Raw genomic sequence first — 17,690 nt, 5'->3', positions numbered from 1 at the left:
AATATCAGTCAGGCTTTCCACAGGTAATTGTGTATTCCTTCTGTGGACAAATTGGTCTCTGCCTCGACTAGATAAGCCCAAAGCTGTGCTGTTGTTATTAGCTGAACCACATTCCTACATAACATATTTTTGAGTATTTACTATGGCCAAGACACTATACTCAGTGATTTACGTAACACCGAGATGAATAAGGCCTTGTCCTCAAAAAATCTTAGGCTAGTGGGGAGAGCACACAGGTTGGGACACTTAAAGGATTGGATCTTATAACAGAATTACAGGTAATATGCAGTGGGCAATTGGAGGAAGGAGTAGTTATTTCTGATGAGTGTCATGGCAGCCTCCATGAAGAAAATAATATTTGATCTCAGCTTTGAAAGATATGTAGGTTTTGAATAGATAGAAAAATATGAAAAGAATATTTTCCCCCTTAGGAGGCCAAGAGATCCAGATAAACAAAGGCTTTAATGAGTCAAGGTACCTGAAGAGGTCCGGGAATGCAGATTGCCTGGTCTGAAGGGAGCATAGAGTGTAGAGAGGTTATAATGAAAACAAAGTTGGTAGACTTTCAATGCCATGTTGAAAAAAAAATCAACACTGTATTCAATCAGTACTTGACCCATTTTTCTAAATTTTGGCAAGTGTAAGATTTGTGCCAGAACAAGATGTAGCAATTCTAAATCCCAACAGCTCTTCCTAAATTTCAGTAAATGAGACTGATATCCTGGCCCCCACCTGAGAAGACAGGGTGGCTTGTGCATAGTTGGCACACTGGGTGTTGACTTTAAGAATCAGTGAGCAGGGTTTGCTTTGGAGAAGAGATTGCCCAGTATTAGTAATAGGTTGAGGTCCTTAAATCCAATTCCGAGTAGTGCAATTTCTGTCCATCTACTCTATCCAGGAAGTACAGGTCGTTCTGGGCTATGTGACTGACAACAACATACTTCACATAAACACGCATATACCACATGAACATTACAGTTTTGTTTTGTTTTTTAATTAGTTTCAAGTTTTTTCTTTATTGTTTTTTTTTTAGCACATTACAGTTTTGTGGTGTATCCTCAGTGGAAGCTTTTCACCTACTACTGCTTGACTAGTATTTGGAGTTTGGTGTCAGATTTCATCTGCATCAGAGTGTTCTGGGCTGGGAGGGATCCACCCTGGTTGCAGAGCCAGAGGAGGAATCCTGTTTTCCAGAAAGCTCTTCCACACCACACATGCTGCATACTAAGTTCTGGTTTGATAGAACACAGAGGTAGTCTTCTCTGAGGATACCTCTCCAATAACTTCTGGATTTCTAGTACCTTGAAAGTCAGATGCCTTATTGTTCCCTTAGTAAATATCATGTTAAATGACCTTCTGTAGTATTTTTTTTGCTCCCTTGTATTCACAACATGAAGCTCAGAGCTCCAGCTAGCAGGGAAGAACCAGCTCACTTTTGATAAAGCAGCCATGGTAACAGCACTTGAAACTGATTAATTATGCAAGTCCTTGGGAAAACAGGCCTGCTCATAAGGAACTGACTCTCAGCTCATTAAGAAATAAGACATGTGCCTATTAGCCAGTGAAGTTCACACAGATTTTGCATACCATGTTCTGAGTTGAGAAACCTTTTTCCCCCCGTTAGAGATCCATCCTTCGAAGAAACCTAATGTAATTCGGTCTGCACCAAGCCTGCAAACCCCAACTACCAAGCGGATGCTAGCCGCCCCGAACCACACGTCTCTGAGCATTTTGGGGAAAAGAAACTACAGTCATCACAATGGCCTGGACGGTATGTAAGCCCAGGGATTCCAGGGCTGCTCTGATGGTCCAGGCGCCTTCTGCCCTCGCCCGCTCTGGGCTGCAGGCTTTGTCTGCCAAGTCCAAGAGTGTAGAAGAAACGGCTTCTACTCCTTGATTGAATGGAATGTGTGGTAAGTGGGATGAGAGGAAGGCAGCCATGTGTTACAGTGAAGACGTTTGCCAGGTGATACTTGTTGATCTCTTCAGGAGGAACCTTTTTGCTCATGTTCCCTCTAAGAAGGTTTGTTTGGAGAAGAAGTCTTTATTTAGCAGGTTGCCTCCGCTGGGTAATAATGTTCTTGCTGTGATGCACACTCCCTGCTCATTTCTGTTTTCCTGCGCGCAGGAGATGATTCTGCCTTCTGTGTGAGACAGCAGTGCTCTCGGGGGGTTCTTCAGCAGTCAGTGGATCATTTTGAATTTGGCATTTGTCCCCTACTTCTGTCACCTTATAAATTTTTGTAATTGCTCAAGAGTTCTCCAAGTCAGAAAAGGAATTGCCTGGGTGATGTCCTAGATACAGGAATAATAATTTGTTTGAAATGGAAAAACTGAAAACTGCCACCTCTCCTCCAAGGTACTTCTCTTGGGCTTCGCCATATAATGACTCTTCAGGTGGAATTGAACTATGTTCCCATTTGGACTATAAACACAAGCATAATTAATAAATCATCCAAGCAGTATATGTCGTTCATTTCAATAGTCCTGAAGTTTGAAACTGTCTTCATTGTTTAAATGTTGGCATTTATGTATGAATGAAATTCTCTCCAGGCTTTTCATGTCACATGGAACTCTAAATTCCTTCAGTAACAGTAAATTATTTATAATGAGGCCCTAAAGCAAGGATGTGAAATAATTTTTAGTAATAATTTCCCATGGTTGTGTTTTTTCCCAACATGACTTGATGTCATAGTGATGTCGAAATGGATAAAAAATTGAGGCCAAGGAGTGTAGTTTGCATTTATAGGCTATCAGTGTGTTCTAGGTATGGCTTTTGAGAACTTACCTACACAATAGTCTTGCAGAAATTACTTCCTTGCTAAAGAACATTAACCATCCTTGCCACAATCTGCCCGCTGTCCAGACGGCAGAAGATGAAGGGAAGATTGTGTCAAATCGTGGAGATTGGATTTCTTTCCAGATTTTCCTTGCCCACAACCTGGGGCCTTTGGATTCAGGCTTAAATTGAATCAGGAACTCTTTTTGTTTTCCCCCCATGTCATCACCTCCTGGGCCTCTCTAGATTTACAGTCCTACTGCAGAATGTAAAACGTTCTGGTTCGTTTGATACGTAGACATACATATCTATATATATCTATATGTATATCTATCATCTAGCATCTGTTCTTTATGGTACAAGGACTCTCGGGACTGGTGTTGGAATCACCGCTTGCAAGTATGTTTTTCTACTCACACCCCAGAGTTATGGTCATTCTGGGTCCCAGTCCTGAATTGCAGCTCCTGTTGCTCTTTCCTTGTATCACAGGTACCTGTATCCTTGGAATTTCTAGAAACAAACAAAAAAACAATACTATCTGGTAATGTTCCCTCTCTAGGGCTGTTGGTCCCATTTCTTTTTAAATGAACGCTGCTGCAAGGTCATTGTTTCTCTGCCCTGAACAGGAGGAATGGGCAGGGCATACAATGAACCCTTGGTGTTATCATGACAGAGACCTTCAGCCTTGTTGAGGAAAGACGCGTGTTTCATTTTCTGAAGAGACCTAGCTGTTGAATCACTTTTTTCTTCAAGACCCATTTGTGTGTGTGTCCTGTCATGGTACGGAGAGGAAGGGTGATGACATGTGCCTTACTTGTGTTGTCTCATTTGATTCACATGATAGAAAGTTCCAAGAAGTCAGAGAATTGAACTGTTTTGCATAACATTGTATCTTTACTGCCTAGTACAGTATATGGAACTTAGTAGGTGCTCAATAAATATTAATTGAATAAATGAAAAGTGACTGAGAAAAATGAGACCTAGAGAGGGGAATTAAAATTTCTAAAGTTACCAGGTACCACATAAATGGATTGGGAATCCCACTCAAGTGTGACTGATTTCAGAATCTGCTCTTTTAACCACTGTTATTAATGAAGTCAGGGCTCTCGACTGCACTTACTGGTCAGCAAAGTAGAAACTGCATAAGTTATTTTAACACCTAATAGAGGAAATCAATATGACAGATGTTGGAGGACAGAATAGGTAAATGGGGAATACGGGGGTGGTGGTGGCGAAACAGGAAGCAGCCATCATCCCTTGGGGTGGGAGAGCAGAAGGAAGAAGTTGGGGTTACCACGAGCTGGAAGCTCAAGGAGGGCCCTGAGCTGCTAGAGCTCACATGCCTGAGGATAGGGAGCTGCTCTGTCAGTGCTGGCGTCTCCCAGGAGATGTGATGAGGCCGGTTGGTTCTGGGAGTGTGAGGTAAAGCTGGGAACTGGAACACACTGGTGCTACTGCTTGCGGCCATGCTGACAGGAACAGGAAGAAGCAAGTCCCTTCTCCATCCTCTAGCCTTGCAGGCTCCTTCTAACACCCCCTACTGGAGTAACAGGGAGCCTGATGGTTAAGGAGAAATGTGTTTGCAGAATCCCACCTCAGCATCATGAAGCCGAGTTTAGATGGATGGATGTGGAGCTGAGACAAGTGTATAGCAGAAACACACATTTGGGGAAATGTCCCTGTTTCTGTATTCCCAGTGGACCTTTTCCTTGGGATGCTGGGTCTGTTTCTTATTTCTTTGGCATATAGGATCCTGACTAACTTGAATTTCCAAGGTGAACTCAAAATACCAGAAAAAAATGTCAGGCTCATAGTGGGTTTTCCTGGGATAGTTAATACCGTCATATACTGGAATCGATAGATACAAACTCGTGGGAAAACCTTGCCCTGTGCGATCCAACAGTAAGATCAATTATCATCGCCATACGATTATCAGCATGTCAGACAGAGGAGCATACCAAACAGGCTGTTGATGGATAGAGGTAATTTAACTGGAAACAACACCTGATTGTACTGAAATATCCAGGTCTCAGCTTCAGGGCTTCCTGTCCCCTTCTCAGTGGCTTGGCTCCTTTACTCACCCTCTAGTCTTCCGGTGGAGGTTCTTGATGATGGGAACCACTCTGGCTTTCTGCCGGCAGGAAGATTTTACCTGGCATTTAAAATAATGATGGACAGCTTCTCATTGTCTTCCTGAAAGCGACTGTCTTCCACCTGGCCATGGCCTTTTAAAGGCCCTGCTGTGACTGGTGGCTGGGGGTCAGCACTGTGTGTGCCCTGTTAAGTTTAACACATGGCACCGGATCACACACAGACCTTTACGACTACCGCAATGGGTCTTAAATTCTGAAGCCAAAGACAAAATCTGCATATATAACAAGATTCATTAGTTAGGGTCAGTAATGATAGGAAGAGTGACGTTTCATAGTATAGACCTACCCTATCAGTCACCCTACACTTCTGCGTCTCCCCTCAGCCCAGTCATGTGCTACCTGCAGATGCTTTGATGACATTTCTATCACCAGCAAACCCAGTACCTAGCACACGTGGCCTACGTGGTTCACTCCAAGTGGCTGTGAGCAGAGAAGGCCCTGAGATCAGAGATGGAAGAGCCATTACTGGAAAGTCTTTGCATGTCTGAGAGCTCAGAAGAGAGGGCAACAGGGGAAATGGACTTTGTGCCATGGGGAGAAAAAGGACATCTGAGTATTTGGATTAATTGCTGACTTTCTATGGCTTGGATGGATCACTTGGTTCCTTTCAATTTATTTTTTCCTCCGTAAAGCACAGATTTTATTTGCCTTAATGCAGTTGTTATAATGATTAAAAACTCTTCACCTCCTTTATATGACTTAATCTTCTAAACGCTTTATGAGCTAGATAATATAACCTGCATTTTAATAATGAAAAAACTGAACAAAGCTAAGAGAGGTTAAGGGATTTGCCCAAAGTCATACCTCTAGTAAGTAGCAGAGATGAGATTTAAACTTCACATCTCGTGTTGTTTTCACTGGACCCAGATCTGTGTGGTGAGTGCAGCATATGCCTGGGAGATGTTTATGTTTTCTGTGTACAGAAGATGGGTGTGTGTTTGTAAATAAATAGAGAGAGGAATGTAGTGGGTTTTTTTCTTTGCTTAGGCTATGACGTATAAGCCTTCACTGGGTAATCAAAGCCGTCACCTTCATTTCCTGCCTCTGTGAAGCTCCTCTGCCCATATTGTAGCCCCTCCTTTTTCTGGGATTTAAGGTAGGAGCTATACTAGTGTCAGAGAAAGGGAGAAAAAAGAAAGAAAGAAAATTCACAGAATCACCTAGAAGCGAAATGTATTTAAATGAAATTATATGCTATTCCCAGCATTGACTTTAACTTGTCATACATGTTCATTAAGTGTGAAGATTCCATCCCCTTCTTTAAAGAAGAGCTGTTGTTAAAGTTTTATTTTGAATAGTTTTAAGATATCAACCTGTTTTTGTAGTCATGGGTGAATTATATATACATAAAATGTCAATCCTTTTCTTATGACTACATTGATTTCTTACCTAAGTGTATGATTCTCAAAAATCATACTTGATTTGCTTGAAGGTAAATGACTGCACATTGGAAGGGCTCAGTATCTATAAAATTGCGCTTGAGTTATTTAGAGGAATATTGAAGACCATAAATTAGGTGGGTTTTTTTTGTTGTTGTTAATTTTATTGGGGTATATTGGGGAACAGTGTGTTTCTCCAGGGCCCATCAGCTCCAAGTAGTTGTTCTTCAATCTAGTCGTGGAGGGCGCAGCTCACTGCCCCACGTGGAAATCGAACCAGCAACCCTGTTCAGAGCTCATGCTCTGAAGTTGGGTTTATAGAGAGGGCTCACGTAACTTCCTGCGGACCTCTGTAATTAGAGACCCCATAAGCACAGGGGGTGGGTGCATCATGATCCTGAAGCAGAATCATTTTCAGAGTGAAGGCTGAGTCAGAAAAAGCCCAAGAGAGGAGAGGGGCAGATGAACTGGACAGGTATCTCTCATCCTCTCCTGATCCCCTCAAAAGATGCCCTGGGTTGCCCCCTAGTGTCGGATGCTTGAGTAATGGTCAATTAGCAGATTTTTCATTCCGTTGCACAGACAGGGTGACCACCGGCTCTGTCTCAGTCAGTGGAGATTCTTGATAACAGCTTGTGCTGTGTAGTGATAGAGGCCGAGGAAGCATCAACGGGAGGTACTCTTAAGCTTTTTCTGAGATGACAGCTTTGGCCCCAGAGGTACTACTGAAGCAGGACTCGGTATGTCAGGAACACCAAAGCGACAGGCTCGGAAGAGAGATGTTTTCAATGGGACAGAGTTGGAGCATCTGAGCCAAGGAAATTGATGAATTGTACAATAAGCCTCTTTTTAATCTGCTCTCCTCTGGCTTCCTTCCCATGGGTATGTGAGTACACTGTAAATTTAGTTATTCTTCTTATCTGTTTTCTGTATTGAGTTAAATCATTTCTCTTAATCTCCCATATAGAGGGTATCTAATGTTGACACCTCTAAGTACAATATTTTGATCTGGGGTGTGAACGCTGTCCTTTTGATGATTTGTTTCTAAAATCAGTGATTCAATGTTTCAGCTATGTCCATCTCTAATCTCGGAGATGGGTGGTGGTGAGGGCCATTGTACCACTGAGAGAGCTCTGGAGATTTATCTGCTGCCTTCATAAATCCCAATAAAAATAGATTGCTAGCTTCCTAGGCATGCTTCAGGCCAGGCTGCCTTCTGTCAAAAATTTGTATGCCATTTCCAGAGATTACAATTTATTTGGATCTTCTAAAACATTGTCTATTGAAGAACATCAAGTGCCCCTAGACTCACCTCAGCTCTCCTTGTCTCAAGGTGTAATGTTCTATAACCTGGTTAAATATATAAAAGTACCTTCAAGTTTTGTTTGGTTTTCTTTAGTGTTTTGTAATGCATCATTATGGCCCCAGGGTTTACTGAATTTGAAGCAATTACAGCAGAATACCTCATGTATACAGAGAGTTTTCAGGATTGTTGAAGCATTATCTGAGGGCAGTGGATGTTCTCTCACCCTGGGAAGCCATGGGGTGGGGGTTGTAGATGAAGACAGACCCAAGTGCATTAGGCATCAGTACTCGACAACGTGGTGTTCTGGTACATTCTGATAGGATGCCAAACTGACCATCTCTGGGACCATTACTGTGTTTACTAATCTCAGAGTTTCTCCCAGAGAATACTTCTTTCCTGTCCCTGAGGAAAATACTAGTATGTGAGCCTATAAGAGGTCTAACCCTGAGACCCTCTCAGTAGTGTAGAGGTCTTCGAAGAGTGACAGACGTTAATGGTAGTTGCCGAAGGGTCCTCAGCTGTGAGGGCCAGCTCTGGCCTCCTTGAAAAGTGTCTACTTAGCGGCAAGGGTCATTACAGGAAACATTTGTAACCAACTTATCCTATGGAATTCCATTCTCAGTGACATATCGAAGGTGAACCTCTGAGAAAGAAAGTGAACCTCTGACTCGAGAGCTGGGTCCCAAGTGTTTTGGAGGGAGGTATAAATGCTTGGGAAAGGTAAAGGAAGAAACGGCAGAGGAAGGGGATTGGGTCCCTGAGAAAACACTCTTCTTTAGAAGAGCTTCAACTCATCCATCAAGAGAACAGGCACAATTGTCTGAGCAAGCCATTGGGACATCAGCATTAGGTCTTGATGCCTCAGGGAAGTAAAGGCCAATCCCAGAAACCCATTCATTTAGGCATCCCCCCCTGAGCATTCTCTTTGGGTCCCAGTGAGTAAGTGAGAAGTTTTCTGAAATCTGCAGAGCCCCCAAGGAAAGATTTGTCATGGTCTAGTTGATTTGGGGACTCCTACTGGGTTCATTTTGAGCTTCCCCACCTTGCTCATTGCTATTTTCTTTCTCTGATTCCTGTTTTCTCTTCCAGATGACTGAATACTCTTTAAGCTCAGAAAACATCTGAGTTATAATCTATGCATTTTGCTCCCTCAACCAAATATTTATTTTTATTAGCAACGATTTACATATTAATGAATATGAAAAGTAATTAATGTAAAACTGAGGAACAAGCTTGAAGGCAACTCTGTTAGTAGAGGTTCCTAAAGAAGACATCTGAGAAAACTCTTCATGACAGTCTGATGGCAGCTTCAGTGAGTGCCTCCAGGAGCCCTCTGGGGCAGTCAGTGAGCAAGGCCAGAGTGAGTCCTGGGATGGAGGGCTGGCTGCAGTAAAGGTGTCTGAGACTGAGCAGTCAACAGTAAAATAGTCAAGATACTGGATGTCAGACCTCTTGCACCAGTCCTCTCATTTTCTTCTTGTTTCTCTCCACTTTTCTTTCTCTGTGTTTTTGCTTTACTTTTTGGGAGACTTTCTCAACTTTATATTCCAATCTGATTTCTCGATTTCTCCATTTAGTCTGTCAATTTTTGCTTCATTTTAAAATTCTGTTATTGGGTATATATGTATTTAGAATTTGTATGTCTTTTTGACCCTTTTATCACTATGAAATTTTCCTTTTTATCTCTGGTACTATTCCTTGTCTTGAAATCTATTTTGTGTGATGTTAGCATTACACCAGTTTCTTTTTCTCTTGTTTTTGGTTTTTTAAATGAATTTTTTCTTGTTTCATTAAACTCGTAATAGAATGATTCTTATAGCATTTCTAAAGGCAGCACGTTTTGTTGCAGCACAGATTTAAAAAACCCTATAAAGCCATTTTCTATTATCATTTCTTTTTAAAATAACTAACTTTATTGAGGCATAATTGATATTCAGTAAACTACACGTATTCTGAAGTATACAATTTGATAAGTTTAACATGTGTACACTATCACTATCATCAAGATAATAAACATGTTACCCTTAATTTTTCTTGCACCCCTTTATAAATCTATTCTCCCACCCTCCTCATCTCCCCTACCTCATCCCGGGTGACCACTGATCTGTTTTTGTCACCACAGACTAATTTACATTTTCTAGAATTTTATATAAATCGAGTCATATAGGATGTACTCTTTGTCAGTTTGAATAATTTTTAGAGATCAATATCTTCAAGTTCACTCATTCTTCTGCAGTATTGAATCTGCTATTAATCCCATCCAACAAATTGTTCATTTCAGGTTTTGTATTTTTTTAGTTTTAGGATTTTCATTTAGTTCTATTCTATTTCTCCTAAAATACACCATCTTGTTACCCATTATATCTATCTTTTTCTATAGTCTCTTTAACATATTTATAGTAAGTAGTCTAAGACTATATCTACTAATTCTAATATCTGAATCATCCAATAATCATCTGCTACTCTCTGTTTTTTCTGATTATGGGTTGCATTTTCCTGTTCCCAGGTCTAATAATTTTTAACGAACACTGGTCAGTGTGGATAAAAAGTTGTGGAGACTCTGGATTCTGTTATTTACCTCTGCAGCGTGTTGATTTAATTCTAGCAAACAATTAAATTGGCAGATCAGTCCGATTTTGTGGAGGCTTAGGTCTGGGCTATTTCAGTTTTGCTCTTAGTCCTATGAGATTCAAGAGGAAGACCAAATTGTTTGCTCAGCCCCTCTAAGTTGACAGAACTTGAATTCTAAACTCTGTATTCCTCGCACTGGACAGCTGCTGAGGTTGCTTCTTGGCTTTTTTTAGCCTTCCAGCTGATGTTTTCCACTGGGTTTCTTGGAGTCTCACCATGCATGTGTAGTTCAGAAATCAGCCAATGATATGAGGGCAGTGTCTACGTATGTAGATTTGGGGGCTCTTCCTTCTGTGTCTTCCTCCTTTCCAGGATCTCCTCCCTCAATTTCTAGCTGCATTGGCAGCCTTGAACTCAGACCTCTCCTGGATTCCTCAGCTCCGTTAGTCTGCAGCTTTCTGCTTGAGCTATATTCTTGTACTGCATGGAACTGCTCACAAGGGCAAAGCCAGTGAAGAATGGATCTCACCTAGTCTTCATATCAGCTCCAGGGTTTGCCTGATTTGGGTTCCTCTTGAATACCTTCAAACACTTGTTTTTCGTATCTTATCCAGAGTTGATCACTGTGCGTGGTTAGAGGGTTAGTCCAATATAAATTAGCCCACTATTATAGGAAGCAGCTCTTCTATAGACTCCTCACCACCTCCACTTGCTTCTCTCAAAGTTTTTTAATAGCATGCTATTTGTGTTTCATGGATACTATATCTTTTCTTACTTCTCTAAGGATATTAATGGTAGTGTTTTTTGTTTGTTTTTTAAGTCTCCTTCTCCATGAATAGTCTGTTTCCTCCACTTTCATGCTTCTCTTTGTTCTTTGTTTTGGTTGCTATATTTGTGTTAAAGGGTTTTTCCTGGTGACCTTTGGTTTTCTGATAATGTTTAAGAGTAGGAGACTAAAATCAGATTGAAAGCTCTGTGCTCATGCTTGTGAGTGGAGCCTGTAATGCAGTTCACAGTATGACGATTAGGCGGGGCTGTTTGGTGGGTGGTCCAAATGCAGATATCTTTAGGTCTTTTCTCATGGCCTGGTCAGATTCCCCATAGAAGATTCTTCGCATCTACCTTAGTCCATTCAAACTGCTCTAACAAAATACTGTAGACTGGATGGCCTATAAACAACAGAAATTGACTTCTCCCAGTTCTAGAGGCTGGGAAGTCTGAAATCAGGGTGCCGGCATGATTGGGTTCTGGTGAAGACCCTCTTACAGGGCATTCCCTGTACCCTCCCATGGTGGGAGGAGCTAGGGAGCTCTCTTTTATAAGAGCATTCATCCTGTTCATGACCTCAGCACCTACCAAAGGTCCCACCTCCTAATACCATCACATTGGGTGTTAAGATTTCCACATACGAATTTTAGGGGGACACAAACATTTACACTCTAGTACCTTCTCTTCCCCAGAGGGTAAAGGTTTGGCTACCTGCATTCTGGGAGCTCAATGAGAAGAATCTGGAGGTCTCACCGTTCAGTAGGCATTAGTTCACTTGATCCCTTAGTTTTGGAATTGGCTACCCTGCCCTCAGCTCTGCTGAGCTCTGCTCAGGTCCTGTATACCTGAGACCATTGGCTTAGTCCTCCTCAGAGAATAAACACCCAGACTTGTGGGAAGTAGGCAGTGGTCTAGGCTATGGGGTCAGGGGAGCTTCTAGGGGTGCAGCTGCTTCTGAAATAGCCTTCAACTAACCTCCTTTGTTTCAGTTTCCCTCCCCCACTTCCAGAGGTGCCTGGCGTCAGTTCCTCAGCCCTTTGAGGATTCTTTGGACAAATTGGGTTCTTGGCTTTTCACACTGCCAGCTTCAGGTTTGGCTTTCTTGTGTGCATAAACTATTATCACTCGTTTACCTGCTTTCCAGCTTCCACCATTCTGATGGTGGTTTCTCCTCTGGGAATCAGGAGGGAGAGAAATTAACTAAGAATCTGACAGCTGGAAACCTTAAAAAAAAGATTGTTTTTGTTGCACTGGTTGGTTAGAGCACAGAATCTTCAAGTCCATGGATTTCAAGTACTTGTGAATAGTCAAACCAACAGGGACAATTTTGTAAAAATAAAAAAAGTGCTTATGAACCAGGGTTAGTATAGACAAAAGCAGCAAATGTAGATTAATGCATTTCAAAATTTATAAACAAAAAGGGAAATGATTTGGGATCCATTGTCTAAAAAGGGGACCAGAGAGTTGGCCTAGATCTTTTTTGGGGCCCTTGGCCCATGCTCCCGTGCTGGGAGCCTCTGTGTCTGGGAGCCTGTGTGTCCTCTCATCCTTATTTCAAGGGAATGCCGTGGGGTGAAGGAACTTCTGAGTAGCAGGGAGTGCAGTGATAGCCTTACAAGTGCAGGTGGTAAGCGTTGGGATTCTTCAGCCTGGAATGCAGACATACGCGTACAATGCAAAACAATGGCCAGTGTGGAGAGAGTTGTGAACGTGGCTGTCAGATACCAAACTACTGTAGGGAGAGGGTTGCTTTTGAAACTGGAACAGGTAAGTTGAGCACAAATCGAAGAAAGCACAATTTTCCATGGCAGACCAGACACTTGGGGAACTATTACAAGTGGCCCTTCTGGCAGATGGCTTAATTCCATAGAGGTTTAGACAAACAAATGAATGACAGAGGCCACCCTTCTTCCCCCCCAAAAGATAATGGGCTGAATGGAGCTGAGATAATGGGCTGAATGGAGAATGGGCAGCTTGGTATATGGTATAAAAACCTTGGTCTGAATTAAGAAGACCTGAATTCAAATCCTGGCTCCGCAACTTATTTGCTGAGTGACCTTGAACAATTTCCTAACCTCTCTCACCCAGACAGGGTTCTGGTGAAAGTAAAGTAAGGCCATTACATAATCTACAGTAAGCTCAATAAAGCAAACATTAGCCTGGGTCCTAAACGGAATTATCTGGTTGTTGTTGTTTTTTTAATACATTATTTGCTGAGCCCTGTCAAATACCAGGCTGTGTATATATATCTCCCCTATTCTAGAAAGGCTCATGAAGTGAAGGCGCAGCTCTGCTCCATCCTGCAGACCTTCCTCAGGATGGCAGGAGGCTGTGAAGGTGAGCGTCCCTGTGTCCTCTCCCGGTTGCAGAGCGGTGTGCGTGACGGGAGAGAATATCACTGCTGCCTTGGCCGGATCCCATCTCAGGAAACAACCCCCACTTCCCTCCTAGAGCCACTTTCCTCATAACCAAACCAAAGGTTTCACAACCTACTGAGCAATACCAGATAGTGATTACGGTTTGCAGACACTTCTGCTTTCATTTACGCATTTCTGCTGAGAGTCTGTAGGTGCCCAACTCTGGGACAGGAGGTCTTTGGGGGACGTTGAGAGGGTGGGAATGAGGAACACTGGGTGTTTGAGGTTCATTCCCATCCTACAGGAAACTGTTCCTAGCGTCTGAGTCCCCACGTCATTAGGGTTAGTTAGGGTTACCTCAAATCTGGTTGTGCCTCGTCCAGCTTGTGGTGTTCCCTGTTCCTTAGCATCTGGTCACAGAAGTTCCACGATGCCAGTCTGATAAGCATATGAACACTTGCCAGTGCTGCAGTGCCTTGCCAATGATGAAGAAATCTGCCCATCCAAAACCCAGCTTTTGAGATATGTCAGTATCATTTACATGTTTTCTTGGCCTCCATTAAACTTGCCTTACACGACATTGTGAGCTTTTATTTGAGTTCATGCCCATCCTCCTTTCCTCAAAGGTTGTGACGTTGTTGATGGGAGGGCTGATTCCATCCTTCCTTTCACCTTGCCTCCACCATCGGAACTCATTTAATGTTGACCGTGTTTCCTTCCTTTTCCAGAACTCACATGCTGCGTGTCAGACTGAGCTATTCCTGTTTCATCCTATAATCCAAGACTTGCTACACTGTCCCGCTGATGTTCACGGCTGTGCCTGGCGAGGGGGCAGCCCCATTCCCAGGACATTTCAGCGGGAGATCTCCATGTGTGCCCAACGGAGACTTGATGGGGCAGGGGAAGAAACTAGGAGTGCACGTCCCGAAAGCAGAATCTCCATGTTGGATCAGTGTCACCTCACTCTCCTCCCAGAGACCTGGCTGTCCCAGCAGGACCTGCCTAAGAATTCAGGGGACGAGGGAGTCACTCTGCCTCGCCTCCGCCCTTCTCCAGCACACCGCACTCTGGGCACAGCGGCTCCTGGGGCAGCGGGGCAGCCGAGAGCTCAGAGCCGCTGCTGCCCTGCATGCGTCCGCCCAGCTCTGTTGTAGGCTGTGTGGTTGTGTACAGGGGGGACATGGCATCTTGCTGAATGGATTTTCCCTAACAAATGTGTCAGTGTTGATGCAGTTCACAATATTTCCCCCCCATCCTTGCTGTTACTCTCACTGGCTTTTTCTCAATAGGCTTCATGGTGTGTTTTTTTCAGTGGGGAAATTTTCTTCTTCATCCCCTGCACCCCCTATTTGACCCAACCCTCTCCTACCCCTCCAAGGTACAGAATTACCTGGGATTCTGACAAAAGATAAGAACATCATTGGTAAGCCTGCGAACTCTTCACATCTTCTGCATTTTGTCATTGAAGAGAGGCTGGTGTTCTACTTGGTTCTGCTTGGTCCCAGACAGCTCCCACAGGAGCCAGTGTTTAAACTGGGCCACGCGTGGGTATCACTGTGACAAGCCACTTGCATACTGTCCTGTTCCCTCCCAGCCAGACCAGCCAGTGAGTAACTGCAGGCAGGTTGGTCCTTCAGCAAATCACCCATCACCAGGGTTCCTTTAAGCAGATGGAGTCTGTTTGGCCTAAGAGGGTGAAGTGACAGAGCAGTGTTTGCAGGTGAGTCTGTGAATAGGACACCAGGAGCCCTTCTGGCCCAAAGGCTTCTGTGAGCACCTGTGTCTAGGACCTGGGAGACCTGCCTGCAACCCCGTTTCCACTGGCTTGGGCTCTTCCTGTCTGCTCTCAGCACCAGCCCTTGCTGGCACCACAGGCTAGCCGCTGTGCAGCTCTGTGCACCCAGCTGCAGGGATAAGAATAACTTAGTGCCCCATTGGCTCCCTGAGCAGATAGGAGTCTGGCCACTCCCCTGCTCTCCAGGCTGCAGGGCACAGGGTCACAGCACCGTGAAAGACAACTGGAGTTTGGCTGGCCTTCCAGCCGTCTCGGGGGGCTGCAGCTGGGATGCAGCTGGATGGCTGATAGTAGGTGCCCCAAATAGCCAGGTGGTTGCAAAACAGAGTGGCTACAATTGAGTTGACCCCCTCCCCACCTTGCACCCTCCCCCTCCTGTCCCCAGGCAGAGTGAGTTATCACTGAAATGATGAGACACTCTAGATGTCCGGATCCTCAGAGCTGGGTCCTGCTTAGCAGAGAATGTGACGTATGCTGGCTGGAGGCGAGGCTCGGAGCTTGAGCTGCCTTTTCCTTTTCTAGTTTTGCACCCTTTGTGGCTGCTCTTCTGAGGAGGAGTTGGTTCTCATCTTAGGCTTTTGCGGGGGTGACCTAGGGTGTTCTCACCACTGCCAACTCGTGGAGCTATTCTGGGTCTTGGCTTGGGGCCCCGAGGCTGGGCCTGTGTCAGAGATGCCCAGTGAGCCGGCTGCAGGGGGCAGGCGTTGTCCTCAGGGTTCCCCACAAAGAAGCCCCTTCAGAAAAGACCCAGGGAGAAGAGGCAACTGGCTCTCAGCATTAAACACCACGTGGTGTGTTCTTCTCTAAAGAAACAGACACGCGAAAGCTGTGTCTCTGTGCCCCTGTCCTGGGTTTATTGTCGAACATGGATGTAGAAGGTGGAATGGTTCACTCTTTCACGTTCCTCTCCTAACCCACGTGAAATAGTGACTGTTGATTAGAGAAACAATTAGCTGACCGTGACTCTTCTGCCAAATTCATTCTGTCTGCCTGTTGGAAGAGTCCCTCCTTACCCAGGCCCAGGAGAATTGGAGACGGGGCCCAGGCCAGGTCTGAAGGAAGAACAGGAAGGCGCACCCCAGTTCCAGGTCACATTTAGCTTTGGGACAAGCGCAGCTCATTTTGAGCCACATGTACCAAGAAAGCTGCTCCTCCACCTTGTTGTAAGAGCTGGTTCTACAGCCCCATCCTCCTACAAAGAGGAAGTTGGCTAAGACGTCCTGCTCTCACTGCACCCCTGCAAAGGCTCCCATTATCCTGAGTGAGCACTCCGGGGAATGGAGGAAGGACGCCAAGGAGCCTCTAACATTTGTCTTTGCCGTTCGGGGCACTTGATGCTCAGAGGGTTTCCCAGCCGCCCCCTTCCTGGGGCCACACTGTCGCCATTGTGTGCGCCCGTGGTGTGTCACCGTTGTGCAGTGCGCTTGTGGGTTGGACATACAGAGTGTGTGTGCATGGCGCACAGCTGTGCTCAGCCTGCGTAGTGCTCCCTGGGGGGAGAACCCAGAAGCTTGGCAAGTCAGCTTCCCTCTCCTTCGCCGTCATGGCCTGCACCCCCCCCACCCCCCGATTTCTGAGAGGAGGTGTTTGAGATTGGTTGTTCTGGCACACTTCTCAAGTCCACCTTCCCCACCATCCAGTTCCTGTCAGTCAGCGTCCAACCAAGAAAACAGAAGCCACTCTAAGGATTAAAACCCCTCAGAGGGGGACACAGGGGAAGGGCCGTGGTGTGTGATTAGAGCCTGGGGCGCAGGGACCCTGGGAGGAACCTGGTACCACAGAGGGCCGATTTGGTGGGAGCTGCAGCCGTGAGGGTGGCTGGTCCCTGCCAGAAACAATCCGCCAGGCAGAGGGGCAGAAATGGCCTGGCTCCCCCTACCTGTGCCTTCCAGGGTTTTGCAGGTGCCTCTTGTTGGGAGCCCCTGACTTGAGGGCCTGGGACAGGCAACCTACAGCCGTCAGCCCCCCACCACTAAAAGCAGAGCAGAGGAGGACGAGAAGCAGGTCAGAGGGCAGGCAGGCAGGCCGGGGTGCGCATGGCCTTGGTCTGTTCTGTGTCTTGTGGAGCCCGATGTTTCTGCCCCACGCTGTCCTAAGCCCCCAGTGAGGGGAGGCTGAGGAGCTGCCCCCTGGGCTTTTGTAGGTCCTTTCCCTCTGCCTCGAGAGGAGAGAGGAAAGTGCTTTTGGGAGGGAGGGAGAAAGCCTTTATTCTTAACAGTTGCCCCTGTTTTCCTTTGGGGGATTTACCCATTTAGCAACCTCACCTCACCATGCCCCTCAGGAAAGACATGTCCCAGTTTTCTGTCCACCCCTGCCAATGCCTGTCCCCCCCAGTCTCTGATTTCCCTGCCAGAGAACACCGACCCAGACCAGCATCCGTGCTCATGAGTGTTTCCCCAGGGTAATTCATTCACAGCGTGATATTACAGTGTTGACCGTCTGTCTGTAAGTAGATGCCATCTACTAATTAATTTGTATCGTGTTTCCAATAAATTTCTGGAAATTGTGCCTGGTTTTATGCTGTCCTTTGCTGGGACAGTGGCTCAGCTGTGAGGCTCGTTGCTCCTCGCCCCCTCCCCAGC

The 17,690-nt window shown here is 45.2% G+C and overlaps 1 protein-coding gene across 8 annotated transcripts in view; it reads left to right on the top strand.

Annotated features, from left to right (window-relative positions):
• Positions 1-17,617, top strand: part of MTA3 (metastasis associated 1 family member 3) — a 159,539-nt gene extending 141,922 nt beyond the window's left edge. For 2 of the 8 annotated variants that reach the window (XM_081068721.1, XM_081068723.1), the window contains 2 exons: positions 1,625-1,771; positions 14,042-17,617. In XM_081068721.1, the coding sequence (XP_080924847.1) occupies positions 1,625-1,771; positions 14,042-14,067 (173 nt within the window). In that variant the 3' untranslated portion in view covers positions 14,068-17,617. Of the gene's footprint in view, positions 1-1,624; positions 1,772-13,219; positions 13,294-14,041 lie in introns of those variants that run through there. The other 6 variants (XR_013994636.1, XR_013994637.1, XR_013994635.1 and 3 more) reach the window with 6 other exon arrangements.
• The last annotated feature ends 73 nt before the right edge of the window (positions 17,618-17,690 follow it).

The sequence above is a fragment of the Rhinolophus hipposideros genome (genome assembly GCF_964194185.1).
Source record: "Rhinolophus hipposideros genome assembly, chromosome: 12".
NCBI classification, from domain to species: domain Eukaryota; kingdom Metazoa; phylum Chordata; class Mammalia; order Chiroptera; family Rhinolophidae; genus Rhinolophus; species Rhinolophus hipposideros.
The sequence above is the reverse complement of the archived record's forward strand: the minus strand, read 5'-3'. Positions and strand labels throughout refer to the sequence as shown.